This window comes from Paramormyrops kingsleyae, chromosome 18 (genome assembly GCF_048594095.1).
Source record: "Paramormyrops kingsleyae isolate MSU_618 chromosome 18, PKINGS_0.4, whole genome shotgun sequence".
Taxonomy (NCBI): Eukaryota; Metazoa; Chordata; class Actinopteri; order Osteoglossiformes; family Mormyridae; genus Paramormyrops; species Paramormyrops kingsleyae.
The window spans coordinates 14945433-14972162 of NC_132814.1; the positions used below are offsets into that span (position 1 = coordinate 14945433).

At 44.6% G+C, this 26730-nt stretch overlaps 2 protein-coding genes across 2 annotated transcripts in view; both read right to left on the minus strand.

The window, feature by feature from the left end:
* The window catches only part of LOC111840467 (ubiquitin carboxyl-terminal hydrolase 2), a 38233-nt gene extending 25374 nt beyond the window's left edge, over positions 1–12859 (minus strand). Inside the window, exons 1-3 of the mRNA XM_023805327.2 lie at positions 12639–12859; positions 11061–11152; positions 5829–6537 (exon numbers count right to left, since the gene is read on the minus strand). Coding sequence (XP_023661095.1) covers positions 5829–6494 — 666 coding nt within the window. The 5' untranslated portion in view covers positions 6495–6537; positions 11061–11152; positions 12639–12859. The remainder of the gene's footprint in view (positions 1–5828; positions 6538–11060; positions 11153–12638) is intronic.
* Positions 12860–13257: 398 nt separating this feature from the next.
* Positions 13258–26730, minus strand: part of tecta (tectorin alpha) — a 42214-nt gene continuing 28741 nt past the window's right edge. Inside the window, exons 19-34 of the mRNA XM_023805330.2 lie at positions 25316–25926; positions 24270–24840; positions 23203–23834; positions 21183–21906; positions 20850–21049; positions 19847–20227; positions 19273–19559; positions 17804–18084; positions 17524–17634; positions 17200–17402; positions 16930–17093; positions 16537–16785; positions 16216–16378; positions 15751–15835; positions 15112–15231; positions 13258–14569 (exon numbers count right to left, since the gene is read on the minus strand). Coding sequence (XP_023661098.2) covers positions 14469–14569; positions 15112–15231; positions 15751–15835; positions 16216–16378; positions 16537–16785; positions 16930–17093; positions 17200–17402; positions 17524–17634; positions 17804–18084; positions 19273–19559; positions 19847–20227; positions 20850–21049; positions 21183–21906; positions 23203–23834; positions 24270–24840; positions 25316–25926 — 4883 coding nt within the window. The 3' untranslated portion in view covers positions 13258–14468. The remainder of the gene's footprint in view (positions 14570–15111; positions 15232–15750; positions 15836–16215; positions 16379–16536; positions 16786–16929; positions 17094–17199; positions 17403–17523; positions 17635–17803; positions 18085–19272; positions 19560–19846; positions 20228–20849; positions 21050–21182; positions 21907–23202; positions 23835–24269; positions 24841–25315; positions 25927–26730) is intronic.

Below are 26730 nucleotides of genomic sequence, written 5' to 3' on the forward strand. Positions count from 1 at the left end.
ATCTGTTATTTTTTGGACTTGTGGCTTTCCTTTTAGCTTTTACCAGTCTCTTCATTCTCCAGTAACCTCTGTCATGACAACGGTGTTTACAGACATTGACTGGAAGTTTTCTTTTGTTACCCAATTCTCTGTCGACACACTGTAGTGTGTGAAAAATCTCTTGAGGGTGACAGTTTCTGAGAAGCTGGACCCATCACTTATGGCACCAACAATCACACCGTGCTCAAAACCGCTTAGATCAGGTATGTTAGCTGCTATAATATTTAACCAAATAGTAAGCGAACATCTTGATCCTGTCTGAATTCTGTATATATTCAGCTGCAGCCACAACATTTACTGTTTGCAGGATCAGGCTGTTTGTATTAGCAAGCGGCTGCACATAATAAACTGCCCACTGAGCGCATATAGAATTCATGAAGTATAAGTTCATCTAACAAATGCCACAATCTACAACAAAAGTTACAGTAAATTTGTAATGTTAAATTATAGCCTCTAGCTCTGTGTATCACCGAGATAAAACATAAAATCACATTACCCCTGCAGTACCTGTCTGAAGTTCTGAGACAGCAAGTTTAAGGACACTGCCCCACCACATAGCTGTCTATTATTCTGCAACAGTAATTTAAGGACATATCAACCCCAGGTAGCAGTCTGCAGGTCTAAGAAATTTAAGGATACAGAACCTGCCCCCAATGCACCCAATGAAGTTTGCTGTGCAGCAAAGGGGTCAAACTAAGTGCCAGGCACCGAAGTGACATGGTGGGGAATCTCTACACACTAACAAGATAGGCAGAACTAAATCTGGAGAAACTTTCCCCTCACAAACACTGCCAGGCACTACCATAGCTCTGCCAGGCACTGCATAGCTCTGACAAGCACTGCATGGCTCTGACATGCACTGCATAGCTCTTGACAGACACTAACATAGCTCTGACAGGCACTGCATAGCTCTTACAAGCACTGCATAGCTCTGACAGGCACTGCATAGCTCTGAGAGGCAATGCATAGTGGAGAGGCACTGCATAGCTCTGACAGCCATTGCATAGCTCTGACAGCCACAGCATAGCTCTGACAGACACTGCATAGCTCTTGACAGACACTAACATAGCTCTGACAGGCACTGCATAGCTCTTACAAGCACTGCATAGCTCTGACAGGCACTGCATAGCTCTGACAGGCACTGCATAGCTCTGAGAGGCAATGCATAGTGGAGAGGCACTGCATAGCTCTAACAGCCATTGCATAGCTCTGACAGCCACAGCATAGCTCTTGACAGACACTAACATAGCTCTGACAGGCATTGCATAACTTTTACAAGCACTGTATAGCTCTGACAGGCACTGCATAGCTCTGACAGACACTAGCATAGCTCTGACAGACACTGCAAAGCTCTGACAGGCACAAGCATAGCTCTGAGAGGCACAAGCATAGCTCTGAGAGGCACTGCGTAGCTCTGGTGCATGATGGCCTGGAACAAGGTTACTGCTGAGCCTTGCTGCAGTCTAATGCCAGGGGTGATGTTCTGCTGTAGGGAAAGGGGCAGAACAGCTGGGGGCAGACTGAGTGGATGGATTACAGAAGTGTGTTTGTATATGTTCGCACAGATCAAATGGACAATGGATATAAACACGTGCAAAACAATAACGTGTGTCTCATAACAATAATGTTGTAGTAAAAAGTTTTTTTTAGTAATTCAGTTGTCCAGTTAATAATGAGCCCCACCTAATTTTGTTGTGTCAAGTTCAAGATTACTCATTATGAGAAGAATTATGCCTCAGACTGTATTTAACGTTTTATTTATTAATTATTGGTTCAGATTTTCCACACAGTGTAAGCATTCAAGGCACAAATTTAATGGAACCCCGCCTTCATTACTGGCCTCCCTGTTGACTTGTCTCAAAAACTGAAGCTGCACACCATTGGCTGCACCTGCGCCTAACTGCAACCTGAAGTCGGATTCTGTACTGTGACAGTGCCCATGGTGACCCACGGATGGTGGCTACAGGTCAGACAACCAGCACCAATGAGCCACAATGTTATGGATAGAGCGCAGTGTTCAGATGAATGACAAGAATTACCTGTGATGCAGGAGCAGCAATCATGAGGCATAAGCACTGAGTTAGCAGACAGCTAGCAAAGTGAATTGGTGCTGGCCTCAGTACCAAGAGCATACACTGCAGCTGCGCATGTGGCAGGGCACATTTACGACATTCTTTAGCAATTAGCAGTTCATTTCTAGGTAAAAATGCAAATATGAATGCCACTCCATGTCATATAACTAAACCCCACCCCCTAGTGCCCACGAGGTCCCACCCACCACCTTATCACTCATTGAGTTTTGATTGGCACCTACATTTCAGAATCCTCTGCAGTAACCCCAGGAGGATGGTTTCCATGGAGCTAATACAGAGATGACCTCAACACTCAAGCTCTGTAGGGCTCAGACAGCATTCAGCTAAAAGTAACGTCACACTGAAAACTAAATGACAGGAGATGCCTCCAAATCTTCCCTGACATAAATCCTACTGTGCTCAACACTGAAGGACTTGGCAGCAAACTCTGTTGACTGGCTGAAGATGCACCTTATGCAGTTACAATGACACAATTTCTGTAACTAGACTCGCAACGAGATAGTTGCAGGGCAGCTGCGAGAGCAAAGTGGCCAATGTACCTTTAAGCAAAGTACTTGCTTAACTTTAAATGCTTCAGGAAATCGCATGAGTCAGGCTCTAATTAAGGTTCATTCTCTAAAACTTGCAGGTCTCAAGCCCCTTGGGGGCTAGGGTTTACCACCTCCATACTTTGCTAACCACACACCATAAATATTGTTGTAGTAATGAGTTTGGGACCTTAAAATGAATTTAAATTTACCTTGACAACCCGGCCCTAAAGACCGTACATGTTATTTAAACAGATAGGCAACATTAGCTGTGCTGACAGAATACGTTACCAAGGGGACGGAAGGAATTCTTTCTCACGCCCAATCAAATAGGTTCAATATATAATGTCTGTTTATTTCTGGCCTGTCACACAGTTGCCCCAGCCCTTGAAATAGGGTTGTGACAGAGATAGCTCTCACTTCCACATCATTACACTTCGCTTGCATCAACGGAAAGCATTATGTGGACAACGCCCAAGCCCTCAGGCCTGACTGTGCCATGCAATGATGGCATTGTCTTCTCTAGAACAGGTATGCAAGCTCCCAGGGACTCCCAACCAATGGATGAAGGATTAAGGTATCCAAGGCAACTATAAACAACAGATTCATTAGATGACTAAAACTATTAATGAAAATGTGGAATATAGGTTGAAACTATTTTAATATGTATCATTTCTATCCTGAGGGTGGTGTTCTTTGCTGGTGATTTCCTTCATATCTGTAAATTCCCCAGTTCTGTGTGAATATTCACGCACAGTCATCCATCAACTTCCATCCTATTGAGTAACGTTCTATCATACTTAATAAAATTTATCGAGAAATATCCAAAGCAGACATAAGAGATGTTAGTGGACATATTTTATCCAGTGTGTGGCATGTCGCAAGAACCAAAACACACCAATTGTGCTGCCACTATAGAGGTTTAGTTAAATATGTGTGATATTGAATCTTATGTTATACAGCATATGTTACTTCTCCCCTATAATGATCGAGATACATCCAGATTGACTTAGGTCCTCACTTACCAGGACGAAATCCAGACATAAGTCAATGGAAAGCTGTATTCCTGTTGCTTCTTAGAGTCTGAAGATATAGTTAAAGTGAACCAGTGATTATTCATTATGCAAATCAGTGGAAATAAACTGCATGGGAAAGACCTGTGATGTACAGGACCAAGTGTGCCTGGTGATGGACAGGAACCGATTCAGCACCATTCTAGTGGGCTTAATGGCTATTGAAGATGGACAAACAAGAAAAAAAAGAATCAGTTCTATACAAAAATTATTATACATAAAAGTGGAATATGATAATATAAATGACACCCCCCTGACCCCAAAGAAACTGCTGGTCTCATCAAAATATGAAACAGTAAAAGCCTCCTGGCAAAAGTGTATTACGTCCACTGGGGATTGAAATTAACACTTTGAGTCTGCAGTATTTTTTATATTTTGTTTGTTATGTATGTCAGCACCATCTTAAAGGGACCTTATTTCATTTAATTGAGTTTTTTGGAAAGTTTTTCTGTTTTGAACTTTTGTCTTGTGCTTCTGTCCCCCCCCTGTGGCAGGTTGGCAGTACTGCTATAGATCTTTTTATCACCATATGATACGTAGAAAGTTAGATATACTAAGAGATTAAACTAGTTGAATATAAAGAGTCACAGTTACAGATGACTGGTTGGTTGAAACAAAATCTTGGTCTGGAATTGTACTCTCTGGACCTGAAATCACCTCTGGATATATTTCATTGGAACACATATTTCTTTAGTTGCAGGGCATATATGATGCACTTGCAGTACATGTGTTCTTTTTTCTTTCAAAAAGGCAATACAATATTAATGGAATATAAATCATTACATCACACATCAAGTCTGTGCACCCACTAAACCAAAATATCACAGAATTGTACCAAATACAATTTCCACTGGCCCTGGTTGTATAGCAATAATGTTTCTGCTTCTCTGAATTTACTGTCCTTTGTTGTTTAAATGAAGCTATGTCACCACCTAAAGGTTGAAAATCTACATTACAGTACATGACAGTAGTGTTGTCCTTGCCTCCACTCTGTGTGTGTGAACTATGCATGTTCTGCCCATGTTACATGGGTTTCCTCTAGGTACTCTGGTTTTCTCCCACAGTCAAAAGACACAAATCGAGACTGACTGATGTCTGTATTGCCCATGATGTATGACTGTATGTATGAGTGAGTGTGTTTGTGCCCTGCAATGTAATATCATCCCACCCACCAGCCTTACGCCCTGTGCTGCCTAAGACAGACTTCTTTCCCCTTTCCCACTAACCCTCACTAGGATAACTGGTTAAAAGATGGATGGTTGGATGGATTTTCTCATGACTGCAAAAACCCAAAAGTACTGAGTCAGACCTAAATGTCTGCAACCCTTTATGCACCCACTAGAATACATTACAGAGTTACATTACAAATGCCTTCTTTAAACACAGAAGATCAAAGTGCCGTAGCCCTTTCTGTCATAACTATCAGACCATTCCTCTGGCCTTACCAGGAACAAAGAGAAGAAACTGTTTTAATTAAACACAGAACAATTCTTCGGTGCTTTCTGAAAGAACCTTCTCAGCTAAAATAACCTTCACAGCGAAACAAGAATATTCTACCCTAGGGCTTCTTGATTATGGCAGAAATCATAATCACAATTATTTTGGTCAATATTGTCATTTACTGTCCATTCTCTCCAAATTGCAGTTTCACAACACTGCAATTAGCCAGCAAAAGGAAGTGGGGAAGCATGATGTGCGACATTCAGGTTCAGTTTTGGCACATCACCTAGTACCGGCTATAATCCCAATTCTGAACCCACTGACAAAAGGGTACAGCAAGTCTACTGTAAGCTTACACAGTAACAGCACAGAATTCGCATAACTTGCCGGGAATCGCATCCCCAAGCTCACATAAAGATTAAACTAAGTAGCAGGTACAATCCCCAGACACACCTTGAATTTATGAATGTCAAATAGATTGAACTTTATTCCGAGCTCTTAGTGGACACTTTCGAGACCATACCAGCACACTTCCGACATGACCCAGTTCAAGATAAACTATGACAACTATGAATGATGCATCTGCGCAGAATTCACCTTCCTCAAAGTAGGGCCCAAACTAGCTGTGAACGGGAGGGGACATTGAGGCATCTTACCATACTGTCTGGGCCAGGGGACACAAGGCGACCCGTGCTGGCTCTCTCCCACGAGCGGCTGGTGCTGCCAATGGCCTCCTGCGTGGAGCTGCGTGCGATGGCAAAGCCAGAATGGCTAGTGCGAAAGGCGTCCATTGTCTGTCCTGCCCGGCTCCGGCCAGATGACCGGGGCTCGTCATAGTCCTGTCGGCTGGTTCCTGGGGAGCCAGGGGGGTCGGCTAGAACCAGGGATGCCAGGTCTCGCGTCAGGTCTGTCTGGCTCACGGACCTGCGCCGGCTCAGGGATAGACGGGGGGAGGCCCCCGGGGATGCGGAAAGATAGCCAGGCCTGGCTGGAGAATGGCTGTAGGCAGGGTACCCCCCGCCCCCGTTCAGGCCTCCAAGGCCATAGTCCCTCATCGGCGCCCTGCTCAGGCTTTCGCTGCGACGTCCATTCAGCAGTTCGCCCCGGGGCAGCGGCCGGCCACGGTCCGGCTCCGGGGATGCACTGCAGTGGCGGCCACGGCCTGCGTTCAGGTAGCTGGGGGACGTGTAGCTGGACGGAGCACTCTTGTAGGCCAGCCGCTCGTGCTCGGCGTACGAGCTCAGCGGGGAGCCGTACGAGGTGTAGTGGCCGGTGTAGGAGGAGTTGCCGTAGCGCTTGGCTGTGGACGTGATGCGAGACATGCTGGAGTGGCAGCCGCAGGGACGCGGCGGCAGACCACATTGACTGCAAGAGAGGAGACGAGGGAAGTCATCGTTATAACTACTTTGATTGTAATAATAATATGCCCATCTATCTTTCATCCAATCATCCTAGATGGGGTCATAGGGTGGCCTGATGCAAATTCTAGGCAGCACAGGGCACAAGAGACCAGAAAACACCATAGAATGGTCGCCAGTGTGACGCACTGAAAGAACGATTTATAAGGGCCAGTTCAACTAATGTGTTTGGGTTGCAGGAGCGAACTGGAGTGCCTGGTGAAAACCTGGGAAACACAGGGATAACATGTAAACTGCAACCAGAGCACACAACCCTGTGGCCTGTACTACAAAGCGGGGTTACTGGCTTATCGGGGTAACCTGTCGGATTTAAGGTAGTCTGGGCAAAATGTAAGAGAATGAATATGAAATCCATTTAAACTGTGGTACCTTAAATCCGACAAGTTACCCCGATAAGCCAGTAACCCCGCTTCGTAGTACAGGCCACTGGAAAATTTAACCCCCAGGGCAATTTAAAATTTAATAACATTGCTAAAGCCAATGTAAAACTGAGGTGGCTGAGAGAAAATTAATAATATTGTACATAATAATAATAAGAGATAATACTATGTTAGTGACACTGAAAAGGCTCCTCATTTCATCAGTAAATGTCCTCTCCTTCGCCAGGGAGCAGCTGTTGTTTTCCCTATGAGTATGTTTTTTCTGGCTTTTCTCAACGAAAACATCCTCAAATCGATCCGCTCGGTCACATACTGCCTGCTTTTTATGTACAGCAGGCACTGTTCCCCCAGAGTGACAAAGGTGGAACTTCAGCAGCAAGGTGCCCCACAGACGTGAGAACCAGAAGGGGACGCAACCATTGAATCACGGAAACTATTAGAAAACTAATCATGTGCCTGTATGCTGAGATCAGCAAGTAAAACTAGTCTTCAAAGTATCAGATGCAACATTGAAGCACAGTAAGGTCTGGAGCTCTGCTTGATGTTGGTTACCTGTTACCTGTTCAAACTCAAATCCTGAGGGTTACTCTAAAACAATCACTATGACCATAATTTTTCTCCTTGTTTCAAACAAGCAGAGAACAGAACTGGAGATGAGATAACCAAAGCTAGCAGTATAAAGACTACAAGGACCCCTGTAAGCGGCTCCTAAGTGAGAGTTGGCAGGCTTGTTGGGGGGTACAGCAGCAGATAAGCTGTTTGCCGGGCACTGGGAATGACTCCATTAAAACCTCCCCATTTCTGGGCCACAGCTTGTTCCTGTGGAGACAGACAGGCCCTTGTTCACAAGCCACTGCGGCATGTGAATAAGTAAAAGTATCCGGTGCTGTCGATACGCTCCGGGATCTTGGTTGTGGCAGGGTGCTGGGGGGGGAGGGGTCTCCAGTTTCTTTAATCCAGCCCTCATCATGGACTGTGGGAGCATCAATAATTCAGCTGGCAGAGAGGAGGCAGCTAACTGGAGGCCATCCAGCTAAGGTGAGCTGCTTAGTGCGGATCCAGCAAGAAGGGGGGGGGGGGGGTGGTGATGGCTTGGCCATGACACGGATCGCCACATGTGCTGGGATTACTTTTACATTTATTGGTGAATGTCACAACATTTTGGGGATAAGGGTGACGGAGGCTGGGATTGGACATCAGAGAAGCACGGTTTAGCGAGCACCCCCCATGAGGTCTGTTCCAGGGCTGAGAGGTGAGTGAACCACGTGACTTTCTGGTAGAGGCCTGTGGAGTGTTTTGAAGCCACTGGAGTAGGCTATTCCAGGAATACTCTCCCTCCTACATTTTAATAAAGGCAAGCAAGTAGGAGACAACATGCACACAAACACCGGCCAAACTGAAACATAAGCTAAGCGCAATGACACTAGCTAAACATCGAATGACTGGCTAAAACCTCATTCTGTCCAATGTCAAGCTACAGGTCAGATTTAATCTAAACTCAAACACAAAGGGCACATACAAGCGATACCTCCAAAACACTCAGACCAAAAAAAGACCCAACGTTAATCAATGGTTTCTAGTTTACATCTCAATAGGAAGAGGCAACTCCAGACCTGCAAGACTCATGGTTTGCTGGTTTCCATTCGACCTCAGACCTAAATTGCTTGATTCAGCTCAAGTCCAATGGCAGAACACTCACACATTTACACCCACCGTGCCGTTTTTTTTTTCCCTTTCGCCTTCCCTGGAGGTTCCGCTCGCTGCGGTTCCCATGACTACATGCTAACAAGCTCCGTCCCACTGATACAAACACAGTGTGCCACTGCCATTTCCCTGTCACCTACAACGATGGATGTTTCTCACGTTCCCCAAGAAATAACCTTGCTTTCTTTCTCACAAAGCACCAAAACTACCTTATTAGTATAATTTTGTTTCTTATAAGATGGCTAAACTCAGAAATAAAATACAAAGCTTAAAAGTTGAATTGAGTTATGCCCCATAATGAATGGTGGAACAATACAAGCAGTGTTGTCCCAAGCAGATATCAAAGATTGGAATCAGGTTCAATTCAGGCATTTTTAATTGAACGGTATCGTAGACCACAGTCCAATCCAAAACCCCATCTATTTAATTTCCCGTGTTCACCCAATGTACATTAGTTGCACAGAATGTAACGTACCATCACACACTGCAATAAGCCTGAGGCATATGGCTTGAAACTACAAACTATGGAGATGTCAGCCATGTGGAAATTCCTTAAACTGAAAACTCAAAGTAGCCCAACAGCTACATGCAATGCTTGCAATGTCATTCTTTCTAGAGGAAGTAGCAACAGTGTCATTTAATACAACAAATCTAATGACACTTGAAAAGACTATAAGAAAGAATACTGTGAAATAGCGAGACTCAGAGCAAGAATGCACTGACGTCTACTGTATGTGCATGTATGTTTAAATATTTATTAAAAGGTCGAATTGGGACTCGGAATCAGTAGATATAAATATTGAATGGATAGGACCGAGGTACTAAAAAGTGGATTGGGGCATCCCTAAATACAACCACAATAAAAACCTGAACCCATGGCTAATGGTCACATGAGCAGTTCCACCAGCACTCCAATAGCTTCTAGGCCTTGACCCTGAGAAGTTCCCATGTTCCACAGAGAGGAGAACTGCAGTAAAGGTGAAACTAAGCTGACTCGCCACACAGACCCGTGGACAAAAAGAACAAAAGCAAAAGGGTCCTTTCCTTGCTGAGACTAACAAATCCAACAAGCATATTACATTAATAAATGTAATAAATGTACAATGAAATGTCAACTGTTCTGACTCACAAACCAGGATGGTACTATTTATAAAAAACTGAAGGGGTGGTAATCAGTCAATCTGTTTACTTGAATGTGAATGATGTAAAAGCCTGGATATCACTATACTTACCTGGGTGTGAGGGAATGAGATAGGCCAGCCACTCTAAAACAGGGAAAATAAGGAAGTGTAGAGACAGAGAAAGGAGTCTGCGGGGCATTTGTCTGTACTTCATGAACGACTTATCCTACCATCTCCTGCAAATCCAAGGTATGCTGCTATAAGCTGAAAATATGCATAAACATGCTCTTGCTCTCGTCAGCTCCCGCGGCCTGAAGATAAAGTGGACTGTGGTTTTTGAGAACCTCCCCCTTAGACAGAAAGAGGTGCATAAGATGCTTGGCCACAATACGACTGAGTAGGGGATTTCTAAAATGCCCAGTTACAGTGTCCTTCATAACATCCATCCATTTAAAATAACCGCTTACCCATTTAAGCTTGCAGTAATGCAGAGCTTATTCCAGAAAGGACAAAGAGGAAGGCACGATTCACTCTTAGTGAGTCATTTATGTGGACACTAAAAATTTATCACTGTAATGAGTGAAGGCTTTAATTACCCTACAGATACCCCATTTGCCCCACTGTTTTTCACATTTAGGGCTTTCGCATTAAATACCCTATTCCATTTTCGCATGCATACCTTGCAAAAAATCCCTTTTATCCCTTTCCATTTGGCTGAATAAGTGTGGATGAGGTCAAGTCTCATTTGAGTCTCCAAAGCTGGCTGAGTGAAACCACCAGCGAAACCAGCTTACCTGGCTGCAGCCCATCTAGGCAGACATCTTGGCCCAGAAAACACAGATCAGCTTACGCAAAACTGAACTACAACATGCGATCACTCAAAAGAGTATAATGAACAAGGAAAATTATCACTAAAACAATATGAACAAAAATTGTGAATTGTGTTGCATTGCATATACAGACAGTGTGGTTGTGATGTATGATAGGACCACCTTTACCCTGCACCACCAGCATGGCCAACTGGAGTAGAAGACCTGCTTATAATGTGAGAAAAATGACTGACGTATTTGTATAAATGTGCAGCCGGATTACTGTTCAACACAAAGGCCTCCTCAGTTGCTTGATCAGATCCCTGTCTGTGGTATTAGCAGCTACCCTCGCTCTGTATGACAGGATAGCTAAGTTACTCTGTGAAAATGGTGGCCGATTAAGGGGACATATACAGGCCGCATGTCCCCAGTGCCCACTGCATGATCGCGGTCTACCTGCAGTGTTCGCAGAGGCTGTTCTCAGTGCCAGCAAGCAGCAGTGTGGCAACTCATCCTCCCTCAGCACAGTGGCATCTTGCCGTGCAGACCTGTGGAAAAGTGACAAGGACCACCAATATCAGGACAACCAGGAACTCTTACCTACACCCACCCAATCAGTTCTTTTCCCCATTGTTATTGTTGCTCACTGCAAATTAGACTGAGAACACCTGACAGCACTGTGCACTTTTCAGCCTGACCCACTGTACCGCTAAACTTCAGCACCACTTAATTCATTAAAACGTGGAATGCCATCCTGGGCATCTAGCTTGAACATGCCTATAAGCTAAGTGCAGTGAGAGCAGCAGAGCTCTCTGAGCGCCAGGTGCTATCCTGGCAGAGACAACTAAGGAATAGTTAAGGGACTGTATAAGAAGAACAATCCAGAAAACCGGAGATCAGGTTGCAGAACTGGTGAAAATATACCGGGGGCCCGCGACCTGCGCAGGACACTAAGTTCTCACTGGAATTACAATTCGTTCTTAAAGCACAGGCAAAAACACTTAAAGCAGAACTACATTGTTCATGATCCAAGGGCCAATGACCGTGAGGGCGAGCGCTATTCATTCACAAGCTACTTTGCTTTCGTCAATCCCTACTCGTTGATTTATGTAAAAAACCATTTCCTTGACTGCACAGCATTTTGCCGATTTCCTCTATGAATTACAATGGTACAGGCGAAACGTCCATGAGAAAAACGAACCAATCCTTTCATCCCCAACCTTCAGGACATTTTAATGTTTCGAGCTTAGTCCGGGAAATAGGAGCAACAACACAAACTCGCGTAAATTTTACAAAGCTAAATATTATCTTAAATACACTGTTTTATGGGTGACAAGAGTAAAATATGGAAATTTAAAACATTCCAGTTATATAAAATAAAACAATCACAACTTTTTAGGAGCACTCAGATGACTTCTCTTCCCAAAAGTTTCGCATTTGCCAGATAGAGGGGCTGGTTGTATCTTCTGAGGACAGATACGCCAACGCAACTGCGGGGAAATAAATAAATAGAGAAAGAAATGCGGCTAGCTGGCCAGCTAGTGCTTCTGGAGTGTTACTCATCGCGATGATGTCAGCTCCGAGGTAGCAGAAGGAACATATTCACCCCCTAGACTTGACAAGCCAGCAACGGATTGACTCACACATTGACAAGAATTTACGTTTTTTTTTCCCAAGACCCATAACGCCTGGATATATCACGTTGCCGTTTGGCTGGTCGTTTATTAGTATGATATATATCTGCCAAAAGAAACGAGCCACTGAGGTTGGCCGGCTCGAGCCGGTGACGCCACATTCAGCTGCTGCTATACGCACCGCGTTAGCTACCCGGCTAGCCAGTTACTGTAGCTGTACACCCGGTACTGTTAAAATATTACACTCCATCACTCACACACACACGCGGCCGGATTCTGGCTACGTCCCAAAAAGAACAGACAGTACTACTAGACACACACGAAAAGAAAGAAGAAAGTGGGGAAACATGCAGCGCTAGGAGGAGCGAGCAGCCGGTGGTCGCGGTGACAGAGCTCTCACCCTCAAGGTCCGAGCTCATAGTAAGACTACTGTCAAAATAAAGACGCATCGCTCTATGTCGTAAAAAGTAAAATTACGCCTTCTTCTTCTCCCAAAACGTAATTCCACAAGAGATTAGCACAGACCCAACCGTTGGGAAATGTCACAGTTTTTTCTCTAGTATTAAAGCTTAAGGCGCGAGTTGATATCCAGTTTATTACAAAATAACGGTCTTCGCTCTCTTTAACTCTGACGTAACGGCTAGGAACCTGCAGCGCTGATTGGTGAATTTTACACTCCCCCCCCAACCCACGTCGCTACCGAACCACCTTCTAAGCGATTGCCATGGCGACTGGAGTAAACACTTCGATGATAGATTAACTGTAAGGCGCGTGTAAAGCGCTTGCGTTGCTGCTGCTGCCGCAGTGCTGAGACGCCGATAAGTAAGTAGGTAGTTAGGTGAATAATCCAGGTGACCCGCTACGGGAGGCACTATATCTTGTCTAACCAACAACCTCTTCTCTCCTTCTAACATTTTCACCCGTGTACGTGTATATGTATGCATGGCACGCCAGCGAGTTAACATACAGGACAGGTAAAAACAATTAAAAAATGGAAATAAATAATTTCTTTAAAGCCACATAGGGTGTAAATATCACTCATTTTATTATGGACACACTTGTATAATGCTTTTATAACATGTGATGTGGTTTTTCCACATCTAAAACAATACAGTGACAATATTATGTCATTCATTGATGTTAAGTTTACTAATGTAGTTGCTTTGTTGTTGTTTTTTTTTTACATCGTTGTACAATAACAATATAATTTTTACCTTATTTTTCTGGAATTTCCCATAATTGCTGGTTTTAAGCAAATCAGAAAACCAACTATACATTTGTACATTGAGAACAGGGACTTCAATTCCTCTTCTCTGTGAGAACTGTAAAACTCATATATGCTATGAAAATAAAATGAAATTTGTTTCACATCATTATTTGACTGACCCCTTTCAATTAAAAATATTCCCTTTATACCATACAAACATTACATACTGAAGATGAGTTTAGTTTCATAATTAATGCTCCGTTCGTCAATAATGATCTTCAAATCCTAAACTGACTTGCTACATTTGATTATTTTTTCATGGTCTCCTTATCCGTATCAGTCCCCTTTATACTACTTCTGTCTGCATTTGGCTTTATTTGGTTCCATGTGGAGGTTATACAAAATCTTATACAAAATTAAATATTTGTACGTGGACTGTTTAACATTTCAGTTGGAGATTTGTAGGATTCATACAGAAACCCAGAGTAAATCAGTTCAGAGCTACTTTAAAATGTCAAAAATAATCCATAAACACTGTATACTGCTAATAATCCAGCTGCAGATGTCAAAGCCGTCTGAGGGAGTTTGTTTGCTTTGACTAGGTCTGAGCATGGACATATGTGCTATGAAGCATAGACAACTGTGGCAACTGAGCTGTGCTGTGAGGGCAGACGACACAAGACGACTATGCCTGACCCAGGCTCAAAATACTTTACACTTCTATATAGGTTTAGTTCACTAAAATGTGTTATTACCATAATACTCTGTTGTTTCTCATTTCTAATCTTTCTGAGTATTTGCTGTTTTGCTTTTTATCATTCCCATTATTGCAGTGAAACTGTGGCCCAAGGTTTCCACTGATTTTCGGTCCAGAGGTGACGGCCAGTGTGTGTCACGACCTATAGCTGTGATGTTGTGACCCCAGTAGATTCTGCTGTTGGTTTTTCTGGTGTGAGAACCTTCCTGAAGCTCTCCTCCTTTCCCATGCACACACTCTCTCTCTTTCTTGTTATCCCACTCAGATCAGGAGAAGGAGGCATGTATGGACACCAGGATGCTGCCAGCAGCAGCACTGAAGACCAGAAACAGGACTAATGGTCGGGGCTCATCACTGGAACTGGCGACTTTGAGAAGGAAGGAAAAAGAAAAAACATCAGGCACAGATTGACGTTTCAATATAGCAGGCAAAGAGGTTTGTGCAAGCAATGTATTGGACAAGAAGCAATTAAAAATGTTTTCATAACCCATAATTGCATGGGATACAAAAAATGATATTAATGTTCTTAGCAGACCCTTTTGAACTATACTTCAGTTGTCATGAAATAGTCAATGGTAAGAAAAGTGGCATACAAAATGCATGCCTTTTATGACAATGACTGACAATTGCCAAAAGGTGAAGAAAGGTTGTATAATTCGTTCGTCTTTCACTGATGAGCACTCCAGAGAGTGTGCACTCTAGATGTTCACAAGGACAGCTGGCAATTATGCAAGATATGGCAATGACAATTTTACTTCTTATCAGAGCTGTAGATCTGAAGTCTGAAACTGGCACTGCAATTATCTGCATAATTTCCATAATCCGGGGTATTGTGTAGAGGGAGGGGGGGCAAAGATTTCAAATGGCAAGCGATGTTTTTGCTTGAATTGGGTGGTGGGACAAGCTCACCTAAACAGGTCTTCCCATCACGCTGCAGCGTCCCGGTCACACAGCTGCACACGGCCCCAGTCACCTGGCTGGTGCAGATCTGGCCACACCCACCATTGTTTTCCTCACACCAATCAGACTCTAAGGTGGGGGAGGAGCCGTGGACAACCACCACCACAATGTGTCCAGAAGCAACAAATCAAATTTTGTTTAGTATTGTACACTAGTGGCTAAAATTTTGGAAACACCTAGCAATTTTGGCATCATGCTTTAATAATTACTACATGAATACTGGCGGTAATGTTTATAAACAATCAAAGAATTTTTGCAAATGTCATACATTGGATGATTAAATAAGTAACTGGGATAACTAGAATACAATTCTGCAATCTATAAAAATTGGAGGAGTTTCTACAGTTTTAGCCTCTATTGTATATTATTACACAGTGCATTAAAATCCATTTTATAATGTTGAAGTAATTTTCAGCACAAGAAAACCCAAAATCTGCAGGATCTATATTTAAAAACTAAATTTACTGGATACTTGTAGCATTTTGCAGATCTATATTATTTTAGAAGGAGCTGATCACTGCAAGAACATTTTTAAAAACAAAAGGCCAATGAAAAACCAAGGAGAGTATCAGTATCAGGCTTACAGACCTTTCCTCCTAATGGGTCCCACGGTTAGAATGTGCTCTTTTTGTTCGCTATATTCTGAGCTCATCCTCCTTTTGTGTGGACAGTTCTATGGGGAAGAAAATAACCGGCACATTGAAGCCTTCACACACAGCCTTAAAATTTCACAAATTTCACGTGCACAACATAAATTCTTCATAGGTCGAGAAAAATATTTTATTTAGCCAGAATATTTAATTGTTCCAAATCCAGACCTAGTTTTCAGTTCTCTCAGGTATTTAGTTTAATAATTACTGATTCTGATTGGCCACAGAGGCTTCACACCTGGCTCACAGGTAAAGGAAGGCAGGAAAATCAGCAGGGCTCGGCCCTTGAGGTCCATGATTTGAATAGCCCTGATCTATTAAATTTCCATGGCATTTGAGCAAAAATGACTATTGGTCAATGGCACTATTCAAATGGAGAGCAGAACCATCTTATTGGCCTTACCACTTTACAGGCGTTTGTTTCAGAGTCGCAGAGCGAGACGTCACAATGCAGGTGCACCTCATCATAATCCCCGATGAATTTGAAGACTGTTACATGGAAGCGGCACGTCAGGGACACCCCATTCTCTGCCATACCGATGGTGTTGTCCTTGATGTTTGGACATCTGCAGTATACGTATTTCTGACTTGAGTTTACAATTCAAGTTATGCTCTATAAACTACAGCAAAGACAGAGAATTTAGCTGAAATAGCTTTATAGCTTCATGAGAGAATCAAATTATAAATTACAGAACAATGCTCGTGACAAGTGTTCAATAGCTACCCTTTCTCAATGATGATGTAGCGAAGACGATCGCTGCTGTATCTGGATGGTGTGGCCCAGCACATGTTGACAATAAGGATGAGCTGGTTCTTATCTGCTCCCTCTACAAAGACCCCCACGAACAGGACATCCCGCGTGCTGAGAACTACTTCACCCTCACGATAAGGGTTGCGGTAAGATGCATTCTTATACAGGGCCATCTTGGTGATGAAGTTGCCCTCCTGAGTGGGTAAGGTCAGGTTTATCACACTAGAGAGTGAAGGGAGAGGAGTGCAAAGATTAAGAACATAAGGTCAGAAGTCAATCATGTCAACCCTGATTTCCCTTAGAAGAGGAAGAGGCTAAGCTCAAAAACTATGTCATCTTATAAGACCTCCCAAAGTGATCTCTCACCTCAGCATGGGCTTGAGTACCGTCTCAAGGGATATTTTTATATCCAATTCATAGGCGCAGGAGAATTCCACATTGATTGTCTTATCCCGTGTGATGACATTACCTGTGTTGTTGACACTCTCGATCCACACGGTGTTCTTATACATTATGTGAGTGCCATTCGACTAAGAGAAACAGAATTACCTGTTACTTAACAACCTTACACACAAAGTCCAACTCAGGGCAGCAACTCCTCAATGAAATACTGATATTCAGTAGAAAATGTACTACCTGCACAATGGAACCACAATGGCCCTTGGTATTGTTTATGTGGAAGGAGATAAAATCCTCTCCCTCAATTCCCGGACATTGCTGATCATTGATTCGCACATCCTCTCGCTCAAAGCCCAGTTGGAACAGTTTGCACTTAGAGATGGACACCTCCATCTGAGCATGCTTGCAGGTAACCTCTGCTTGAATGACGTCGTCATCAGCTGTCAGTCAAAGAGTCAAAGACGACAAAAGGATGATGAAAAGGAACAAAGGCCTGATTGTTCTTATTAAAACAGACACAGAATGGTTTATTCTGCTAATCCCGCTCTGAGGTGTTCTCACCGGTCTCAGTCATGGGCAGCTCTGGACAGCCACAAAGGTCTCCTCCATTTTCTTGTTCACAGGTGTTGTTAGAACAGGTCTCTCCAGCACAGGGGTCATAGATCCATTCTGCTAAATACAGGTCCATGCCCAAAATTAGCCATCTAAGTACATATTGCCTACGTCTAGCAACTGTTATCAAAACGCTTGCTCTGATCTCTACTTAACTCTAGCACAAGTCATTTCAAGACATTTGGCAAATATTGCCTTTGCTACTCAACGGGTGGCGCTGTCCCCTTACAGCAGTTCTCCTGAGTGATCCACTTGGTGCTGAGGGTGCCGAAGGAGCGGCAGGCCTCAGCGTACGCAGCCAGCGAGCCGCACACCTGCGCCTTGCGATGGTTATAGCAACCATCCAGGTAACAGGACTGGTAGAAAGGCCTGGGGTCCAGCAAACCATGGCAGGGCTGGAAGAAGCCTTTCATCTGGGTGAGTTTCAGGCAGGCGTCTTCGCTCTGCAGCTCTGAAACAGCGCTGTTGTCACACGACTGTGCCAGGGCCACATACTGAGTCTCATCGCAGCTGAAGGGGACCCACAGAAAGAATGGAGATAAGTTTAAGGTTTTTTAAACATCTCCATTGTGCTCCCAGTTGAGGGACAATTCTCATGTCTGGACATTTCTCTCCATTTTCTACTTGCAGTATCGGTAAATTTACACTACAGTGAACAACTTATTTTTGTATTTAGTTCAGGTTATTGGCCTGTTCTGCATCTGTGAAACTTGCCCATTATCCCCCAGAGGTGGAAAGTTCGGGTCCAGAAAGTCCAAATGCAGACCAAGGTTTTGTTTCAAAGAACCACTTGAGTACTCTGTGATTGTGACTCTTTATACTCAACTATATAGTTGAAACAAAACCTTGGTCTGGATTTGTACTTTCTGGTCCTGAACTTTCCACCTCTGTTATTCATAGCACACATTTTCTCTTGTACTTTGCAGTAATTTGCATATGGAACTCTTATACTAATCTATTGTTTTAAGACACCTTTGCATTGTGTTTTATACACATTTACCATTTGTATCATTTTGCCTATATGGTACTTTGAACTGTTTCTCTAATGTGTCTTGTAATATCATCCTGTACTTCATGTTTGGCACCGAATCATAACCAATTCTGGTCTGGTTTTCACAGTCGGATTTTCAGTTTTGTTGTGGAAAGCCAACAATACACCTTCTTTAGTAATGTTTTGAATGTTTGGGGATTACATCATCATATGTAGGAAATTTCATCATTGTTACATTTCATTTTCTGATGGGTCAGGTATCGTTCAGCATGATCTAGCCCTGTGCTGTAAGTCAAAAAGGGTGAGGAATTTCATCAACAAGAAGAAAATCAAGGTGCTTCAATGGCCTGGATACTCTTTGGATTTAAACCCTATAGAGGTCAATCTGCAAGCAGCGCCATGGAATGGACCATACCACAAAAGATAAACATTAATTCAAGTATGATACCGGTACCCCAAGATCATCAAAGACTGCTCAAAATTGTTGGATTCTATGCCAAATCACATCCAACTGCTACTAAAAAACCGAGGAGATCATATATATTGAAATGTTGATATGTGGAACTTGTTTTAGTTAATTTGCACAAGGGTGTACATACAGGCAATAAAATGTTCCGAGTTCTAAAATTAAACTGAGGTTCTCTAGTAAGAATCCTATATTAGGGCAATAAGGCAACCTTTTGATTTATTTGCCGTGCCTCCATCACCTGTTTTGCATGCCGTTCGTCTTCCAGCTCTGGGCTAGCTCGAGGGCACTGAGTGCCGCCTTTCCTCGGGAAGTGATGTAATCATCTGTGGGATCCCCGTTGAAGTTTCCACAGAGGCCACAGACCTTGTTCTGCAGCCTTGGGCCCATGGTGATGCTCAGTGTGTTGAAGCGATTGTAGCGCACCTGGATGTCCTGCACAGTGTCGATGACTAGGAAACCCTCCGACGTGGACACCCTGGTCATCAGACCAGTGACAAAGGGAACGGAGACTGGCGTACCATTCACCTAGTGCAGAGTCGTCATACAGTTCATACAAACACATTGAACCTACAACACAAGTACTCCATAGGAATTATTCAGAACTGATTGTCTTGTGTCTCAAGGATTGTCTCATGCTGCCAGTCACTACAATTAGAACTCATAGATATTTATGTCCTAAATTATTTAATCCTTTCTATTGATTCTTATAGCTACCACTTATTCATACAAAGATCCCTCATATCAAAATTGTGCCCATATGCCTTATTGCTTCATCATCTAGCTAAGTCTAAGATTCGTCACTAAACACAAACCTTGACAGTATTTCCAGAGATGAGAATGCTCTCCTCGTTGATATAGAGATAGACGTGGGAGATGGTGGTGAGGTTGGGTGTGGTCCATTTGTCGAAATTGGCAATGAGCTGGAAGGAGAGCTCCGGCAACTTGTGGCAGATGGTGGAGAGGACGAAAGAGCAGGAGGCCGGCAGACGGAGCGAGGCTCCGTCGAAGGTACGGAAGACGCCACCCCCCGAGGCTAAGCAGTGCCGGCTGCGCCGGGGGAAGCAGCCTCTCACGCCGTGCCGCAGTGCGCACTCCTCCTCAGCCTTGCAGCGGCGGGGGTCGCACTGGATCAGATTGCGCCCGATGCACTGGCATCGCTTGTTGCAGTCACTGTTCCAGAAGAGCTGCTTCGGCTGAGAATGACAGCATGCAAGGAGAGTGAGAATGTGACCTGGGGATGCATGCGGGCTGATAGGCGAGAAAAATTCCATTACAGCTTGTGCAGGCATGACCCACCTAAATAAGAATTAATATTCGGCAAGAAGCAATGTGGGGGTTAAGCAGCCTAAGATCCTTAAAATGGCATTAGGGGCATTGCTGTAGTTTGCTTACATTACAGAATAAGACCGACTTCTGAATATAATTAAGTAGGTCAATATGCAAATTGGCTGGCTTGCCAGTAGGTCCTTCTTAAGGGCAACTCCAAGGTAATGGGGTGGTGAGTGGCTATGTATTTGTGACCAGAAGCTACCAGCTGAAGCCCCTGCCTTGGCAGCAGAGTCACATGTCCGTGGGCCACTGGACAAGGCCTTAACCCCCAGCTGCGGGGGCACTGCATGGTGGCTGACCGCCCCACCTTGTGACTACCCCTCTCGGATAGCAAGATGGGGTAGGCAAAGAGAAGAATTACAGTGTACTGGTGCATATAGGTGCACCTGTACTTGTGCAAACGATAAATAAAGGACTCATCATTCTTTAAAAAAAGTAAACTGTATATCTGTCCGTGGAAGACAGTAGTAAAGAAAGACATCTTACCTCATAGTACTTGCCATCAGTATAGCAGCCACAGTTCTGACTGAGGATGCAGCTCTTTCCATTAATCACATAGCCCTGGTCACACTGGCACCCTTCCACACAGTAGTGGTTGCAGTCGCGCTGCCCACGGCCTGGGGCACACTGGGGCTGGCACACAGACATGCAGCTGGAGTAGTGACTATTCATCGGGCAGGTAAGGGCTGAGTGTCATTAGGGAGGAAGGGGAAAAAAGTGTTATAAAGTCACATGACGTAAGGTCCACAGGTGATTGGTCTGATTTTTTTCATTAATAGCACATGTCATTAAAGCGAGGCGCTGGGAGAGCTCACTCACTGCAAGGAGTGAAATTCCTCCAGCCAATCAATGCGACACCTTGCGTCTGACAGGTGCTAGCGTAGATCTGCAGCCAGTTGCAAATTGTTTCCGGTGCCCCCTGATCCAAACAGGTGTCCTGCAGGCAGCTCTGGTAGAAATAAGCAGGAGCCACCTTGCTGTGACAGCGGGAGAACACGCCGCTCCTGTCGATGATCCGGCCGCACAGTCGCACAGCCTCTGGCTCTACGTAGCTATAAAGACCATCTCCCAAATGGAAGCGGGAGTTCGGATTGCTAAGGCTGTAACTGCCATAGTTATAATTTCCATTGCTGTTGGCATTGCTATTTGCATTGCTATAGGCATTGCTATTGGCATTGCTGTTGGCATTGACATTTCCATTGTTATTGTCAGCTAGCAGGCCATTGTCTGAAGCTATTCCACGTTCAAGCAAGCCACAACGGGGACAGGCATCCTTGCAGCCAACTTGACAGAAAGCATCTCGCTCAGCCCAAGTCTTGCCCCACTCCATGATGCTAGGGTAGGACCCTGTGGGCAGGCCCTGGCAGAGCCCACAAGTGGAATTGTAGAGATTGCGTGGGAGAGTCAACAAGAGCAGTGTGCTCCAGTCGAATGCCACCTTCATCCCAAAGTCTGTCTCTAACACTACCTGCAGCCCAAAAGTGAATATGTTGACTTTCCCAGGTCCCAACTTCAGTGGTAGGTACAGACGCTCCTTGTTCACCTGTTAAAGGAGATCATTCAGTGCAGATAATTGTTAATTCTATCAGGGTACACCGAGCACTGACACCTGGAGGGCCGAACTGTTCCCTCCCTCAGGAATTAAAATGCCAAGGTGAGGCATCCCTTGCTTAAGAGAACCCCCCCTTTATCAGATATCATTTGTACCATTCTTTCAATACCAGTCAAAAGTTTGGACACATCTTACCATAGTAAGGTGTACTTGTGCTATTCTCTACATTTTAGAATAAAAACATCAAACCTATATAGTAACATACAGCTGTGGGAAACAATTAACAGACCACAGCAAAATTTTTTTGTTTCACTAATTTCTCAATTTATGGGTGTGTGTCTGTGAATGATATATATTGCAAACTCCGGCCTGGATCTTCCCTGCTTCTCATTAATGAAGGGCTTCTTCCTTGTTTTATGGGACTTCAGTCCTGCTTCTAGGAGCTTGATATGAACTGTCCTAGCAGTGCACACCTGCACTTAATGTATCCCATTCCTTTTGAAGCTCACTTGATGTCATCCTCCTATTCATAAGAGACTGTCAAATAAGTTAATATTCACCTCTGACATTAGAGAGTCGCTTCCGCCCTCTACCTGGCTGGTTTCTGGTCATTCCCAGTGTCTCCTGCTTCACCTTATTCTTGTGAACTGCTGTCTTAGAAATTTTGAACCTGGAAGCAGCCTGCTGTTGCCTTCTGCCAGCAGAACCAAAATTAAACCAGGATTTAATTGGTCTCTTAATTTTTTCTATGGCTGTATATGAAAAAAAAAATTGTAGGTGGTGAGGCAGCTCTGTGGGTTGGCACTCACAAGGTTGCTGTTTCAAATCCCTGATTGGCAGATTGATCTCACCATTGGGCCGCTGAGCAAGGCCCTTAACCCCAGTTGCCCCAGGGACTGGTTGACCCTACTGTCTCCTCTACACCAGTTTCATGAAGTGGCCTCCTGAGATGCTTTTCATAGACACGCACATCCACACACAGACACACACACACACTTCACTTTCTGGTTGTGTTTCGGTCAGTTGGCCAAGTCATGGATGCAACACTGTCACTTTCCTTTTGTAGGCGGCTTGGTGCGTCCAAACATTTGACTAGTACCATGCATAAAATAATCTGTTATAGTAAACTTTTAAATATCCATGTGCAAAATCAAGTGACAGACGGCCACTGATTTACGTCTTAGCTGACTGATCCTTCCAGAAGCACTTAGCCCGACAGCTCCTAACAGAGACCTTGAGACTGAAACCTAGCATTATAGGCTTTCTTAGACAGATTCGATAGCTTACCACAACAGTATTTTTGTAATTCCTCGAGATCTCAATCTCATAGTCATACACTTCGAGGACAAAGCCTTGAACCCAAATTGCTTGTCCTGTGTCCCGATCCTCATTTCTTGCCAACAGCTGGAATGGTGGGAAGCCATTGTTGTTGTCCTCTTCTCTAGACTCATCCCCATCCCTGCCACAGCTAGTGGTCACAAGACGGAGAGAGCAGCTGGTCTGAAGCTCAAAGGGGAGGCCAGTGAATGGCAGAAAGTGACTGTATCCTGCAGCAATGCACACAGCCTCAGTGCGCGGTTGGCAGAAGTAGAGTCCGGAGTCTTCTTGGCAGAACTCCTCGGAGTGGCATGGGGCAATCTGGCAATAGACCCGGTTGTCGGCACCGTTGCAGAAGCAGCGCTCTTGGCACTCCCAGTCCGTCCAGAAAGTCTCATTGGTAGCCAGCTGTCGACCACGGTGCAGGCAGCCACAGTCGCTCTTGTGAATGCACTGGCCATCCTTCAGCACAAAGCCCTCTTCACACTGGCAGCCCTCAGAGCAAGGTAGGGGACAAGGACCATCCAACCCAATGCTAGTGCAGGTGAGAGGGCAGGCACTGGTACACTCCTCAAAGTGGCTATTCTCGGGGCAAGGCAGGGCTGTGGGAGCACAAATCGGGAGTGAGAAAGAACATGAGGAGAAGGGATGATACTTGAAGTGCTACATTAAGGTACACATCAATGTACACTAGTGGCCAAAAGTGTGGAAACATCTAGCTTTTTTGACACTACGCTTTAAAAATTACTGCAGGAATATTGGCGGTAATATCTATAAACAATCAAAGAAGGTTCCAAATGTCATACATTGGACGATTTAAAAAGGAGCTGGAGTAACTGGAATAAAATTCTGCGATCTCCAAAAATTGGAAGCATTTCCACGATTTTGGTCATTAGTGACTTAAGTTTTTAGATTCATCACTTGTAAGGCTCTTGTTTCAGAAATTGATTAGTGATGCCTTGGGAGATAACATGAGAAACTAACTTCACTTGGTATTGGTGTGCTATGGTGCTCTTGAAGGATTGTTAGATACATACGGCAGTTGGTGGCACTCCTCCATGGTCCCAGGTTGATCTGGGCGTCTTGGCAGGCAGATGCATAGGCTTGCAGGGAGGAGCAGAGTGCAGAGCGGTTGCCCTCACGAACGCACATGTTGTATAAGCAGTTGCGGAAAAAGGGGGACGGGTTGACGGCATCGTGGCAGGCCAGGAATGTGCTGTTATTGGGATCGTTGATGGTACCGCAAAGCCAAGGGCTCTGATAGAGACGCAGGTCCACGCACATGCGGTACAGGTCCTCGCAATCGCCGTTGCACGTCAGGTCATCGGCGATGGCCCGCCAGCCTTCGGTGAAGAGCTCGGCGCTCTCCGCCAGCCGGCTGTTGGGCAGCCGGAGGTCGTCGGTGGCGTTGCCGTTAAAGTAGCCGCACAGTCCGCAGGTTGCATTGTAGTACAGTGTGGAAAGTGTGATGTTGAGAAAGCCTTGACGGGTGTAGCGCACCTTCACCATGCCTGTCCACTCCGCCACAGTAGCATTACCTGGGGCACGGTATATCACTAGGGTTTCCATAGGATGCACGTAGGGTAACGGTACAAGCTCCCCATTCACCTGCAGGTGACAGATCACATAGACCAGTTACATTACAGCAAGCTTGGACTAGTTTTGTACTGGCACTTTAGTGAAATTGCCGTATTTTAGCTTAATAATTTTAACGTTCAATCCTGTATTTGTACCACTTCTGATCATTCTTTTAATCTTCCAAATATTTATCCAGTAATAGCTATAGGCTGTCCCAGGCAGCATATGGCACTAGGCCGGGGCACAGCCTGGATGGAAGTTTCATCACAGAGCACACACATGCATACAATCACGTATACACTGCAATTTTAGAGACCCCAGTCAGCCTAACTGCATGTCTTTGGACTGCAAGAGGACACTGGAATCCTCTTTAGAAACCTTCATAACAGGTAGAATTCAAGCCTCCAGCCCAGAAGGGGTGAGGCAACCTTGCTGCTTACTGAGCCACGGTGCCACCCCCATTCTTACAGCCCGTCATACAATTTAAAATTATAATGGCACTAACCTTGACAACATCAAAATCGGAGCCACCCAGCTGTGCTTCCAAGTTCACTACTCGGGCCATAATCGGTCGCACCCACGTGGGGCCCTTGTTCATCAACTTCCGGCCGATCTTGACCTCCACAGCCGAAACATTGGGGGGCAAAGCTCCACAAGGTTTTAGCAGGAAGTAGGAGTTCTCGTTGGGGAACGTGAGGGTGGCGCCGTCGAAGGTGGACAGCACTTGGTTCTGGGAGACCGAGCACACGCCCTCCCGACGAGGGTAACAGCCCAGCCGGCCCAGCTCGGCCGTGCAGATCTCACCTTCCGTGCAGGAGTCGTTGACGCAGGAGATCTCACCGTCCGGGCCGCAGGTGCAGTACTGAGAGCAGTCGCTGCCCCCGTTGCTGTCGGCCACCCAGAAGGATTCATTTCGAAGGTAGTAGAGTCCATCGCGCTCGCAGCCGCAGTCCTCGCTCCTCACGCAGCGGCTTCCGCTCAGCACATAGCCGTCGTCACACTGGCATCCCTCAGTGCAGGGGTGGGCGCAGTATAGGTGAGAAGTCAGATCCGAGCAGGAGGAAGGGCAGCTGCTGGTGCATACCTGATAGTGGCTGAACTCAGGGCATGGCAGGGCTTACACAGGATTAAAGTTAGAGGAAATTAAAAAAGTTAGTTTCTAAACTGAGAAGTTAAAAAAGAAAAACGTTATGGTAGGGCTGGGCGATAAAACGATTACGATATGTATCGCGATAGACACGTGATCGATATCAATAAAAAATGTGTTCGATAAAACGTTCGATATTTTTTATTCTTCGTCGGAAGAAAACAGAGGTTGCGAAGCTAGTTTGGATCCGAACAGGTGTTCCGGGCAATTCGGTTTCCCTATGTTTCCCCTGTCTATCGGGAAATAATGTTTCCCCTAATATTAAATCAAAGAGGTATGTGAAATGTCTGAAAATCACTCAAGTACATTATTACATGTGAATACTGTATTGTTATTAGTACCGAGGCCCAGAGTTGCTGTATACCTGTTTTAACAGGGGGGAACCAAATATCCTGGATGTCAGGAAATAATGTTTCTCCTAATACTTAGGCAAATATGTATGTGGGATGTCTGAAAATCACTCAGGTACAGTATTACATGCGAATACAGTAGTTCGTCACGCATAATATAGTCTTATAAGAAATACTATACCGTTTTCATAAAGAAATATCTCTATCCAGCGAATTAAATACTTTCATTTATTATCAGTAAAAACAAAAAACATGTGATGTTTTAAAATATGTGGCTTGTTTACCTCAAGAGCTTCGTAAAAAGACATGAAAACAACAGCGAAACCGTGTACAAATCAGCGCGCGACAGGGGAAACATAGGGAAACTGAATTGCCCGGAACACCGGAAACGCAGCTGTCATAAATGGTCGTAGCACAGCAAAA